The sequence below is a fragment of the Limulus polyphemus genome, unplaced genomic scaffold, assembly GCF_000517525.1.
Source record: "Limulus polyphemus unplaced genomic scaffold, Limulus_polyphemus-2.1.2 Scaffold334, whole genome shotgun sequence".
Taxonomy (NCBI): Eukaryota; Metazoa; Arthropoda; class Merostomata; order Xiphosura; family Limulidae; genus Limulus; species Limulus polyphemus.
Genome location: NW_013665944.1, coordinates 684057 through 686514, shown reverse-complemented (window position 1 = coordinate 686514; position 2458 = coordinate 684057). Strand labels below are relative to the sequence as shown.

The 2458-nt window shown below is 30.2% G+C and overlaps 1 protein-coding gene across 1 annotated transcript in view; it reads right to left on the bottom strand.

Annotated features, from left to right (window-relative positions):
• Positions 1-2458, bottom strand: part of LOC106457462 (glutaryl-CoA dehydrogenase, mitochondrial-like) — a 24326-nt gene that overhangs the window by 4726 nt on the left and 17142 nt on the right. The window contains exon 10 of the mRNA XM_013916883.2: positions 12-126. Coding sequence (XP_013772337.1) covers positions 12-126 — 115 coding nt within the window. The remainder of the gene's footprint in view (positions 1-11; positions 127-2458) is intronic.

The following is a 2458-nucleotide window of genomic DNA, read 5'->3' as shown; positions in this document are numbered from 1 at the left end:
TGTCTAATGACATGGTATTCATCAGAAATTCCATTTCCTCCAAGAATGTCTCGTGCTGTACGAGCAATATCTAAAGCCTTTCCACATGAATTCCGCTTGACCAGTGATATCATTTCTGGAGTAGCCCTAGTAATACCAATATTTTTTAAATTACGGATTCAAAATATTTTTTTCTGGTAGGTGGATTGTCTTTAGTATGATATAAACAATACTTATACTTAAAACTCCTTGCTTTTACTTTTGTCATTGAAGTACAATATACAATATTTTCTCTCCACACTGTAAAATAAAAAAAAGGGATTACTTAATATTAGTTAGTAATTCTAATGATGTCCAAGAAGTAGCTTTGCAGTGATTAACCAGGTAGGTACCAAAACCTGTATGCTCGGTTTCTTTGGACATTGGTCTCACATTAAAATTTGTACAACTTTACTTACATTGGGATTACTCCACTTACAAATAACATTGTTGACTGATGAAGGCTCAAGTAAGAGGGCCGAAAGCTCACAAATAAAAGTATTTTAATGTAGAGAAAAGTTTGTGTTTAATTCTACATATTAATTCCCCTATGTTGTGAGTCTTAAACAACAACAAAAAGACTGCTAAAGCCATACTAATCTTACTCTTGTTTAAATCAACTTTCAAAACCTATGCTATAAATAGGTGTTACAAAAAATCAGAAAAGGTATTAGTAGAAAAAATCTCCTAATAACAGTCTGCTGTGTATTTGTCTGAGTAAAAAATAGCTCAACATATGAATAGAATATAGCTTCCTAATACCAATTCACCTTTATTGGATGACCAGGATAACAACTTATATATATAAGTTCTACATTAATGAATGAATACGTGTACTTGCAGAAATTCAAGACATTTTTGAGTGGTCAAATGACATAAAAATGATGTTGAGTTTACTTCTTTACTATTTTATAAATACTAACTTCTCAATTAAAAAAAGTCAGGTAGTGCACTTTCTAATACATGCATAGGAAGTAGAAAAGCTAGTTTACAAATATTGTCAAGCAGAGAATTAAACCCCCTGAAATTTGTTTTTCGAAAGATAATTCTTATTTTTTCTTTAATCATTGAGGGGTATTACTCAGAAAATATTTTGTAGTTATGCTTTATCTAAATTAATACATGTTCATCAGAATATAATTTTGAAAGAAGGAAAATTACAGAGAATATTTTTGATTACATCACCATGCGGTAATTATTTTTTATTTGACCTGTATTTAGAGGGGTCTAAAACTGTGGTAATGCAGAATGTAACTTATTTTATTTATGAACAGGCAGGTTTTGATACATCTTGGAGGCAGATCAGTGAATAGTTAAAAAAGACACAACCCTTGTTCCAATTACTTGTAATAAAAACTACAGAGCCAGGCAAAGGTATAAATAAATGAAACAGATATAATTGTAGTAACTGTAAAATTAACCTCGTAATTAATTACCATAAATACCCATGTATAGTGTGCACCTTTTCCAAAATTTTTGGGCTCCAATATGATGTGCTCATTATACGAGGGAACAGTATTCTTCTACTATTTTTCAGGTGAAAGTTTCAGTCCGAATGTTGCCTCATCTTTTAAGTCTGGCACTTATAATAAGATGAAACAGTGGTAAAATAGAACTACAATACGTGAATTCCAGTCAGAAGAAATATAACCATGTTGTTTGGGTTCTAATTATCACAAATATCAACTGGTGAAAAATGCATTCTAATATTATATAAGAATATCAGAGAAATATACTTAATTAGCTATAGTCATTATCAATATAGCATTAAGTTTTATTTTCACAATAAGCAGGTAGTCCGCTCTAAATGAAAGTTATTAATATAGAATTTGTTTCTAATATTGGTGAAATGTATATCACTGCTTTATTAATGTAGTTTCTACTATGACTAGCACATCCAGATCATGTTTAGATATTCTTAAAACCTATTTTTCCAGAAAACAAAATTTCCATAAAAATACTCGTAAAGAAGTTTTAGATGGTGAGATGTGATACATTTTCTGAATGCCAAAAAGTAGCTTCATCCACTTGCAGTAGTCTGAAGAAATCATTTTAAATTGGAAGCACAATCACCACCAACCCTTTAAAATGCAGTAAAGTAAAGCACACACACATACAGCTTCTATGTTTTGTGTTTCAAAATATAAATATGAACTTATTATTCAATCACTAACTTTAAATGCTCCTCTCCAATAGTAAAGATTTTTTTTTTCAATAATTATTAAGCCTAAGTTGCCAAAACTGCTTGGTTTAAACCCAGTTTTCAGACCAAAATTATTTTAGTCAAGTGACCTAATTCTTACAAACAATATAATTTAGAATTTCAGATCCAGTTCTCCAAAAACAGACAAATACTGACACTTGTATATGACTTAAAATAAGACCCAAAACTTGAGCACTTTTGAATCGTTAACTATTCTTCTTCAGGAGAAGAATAGTC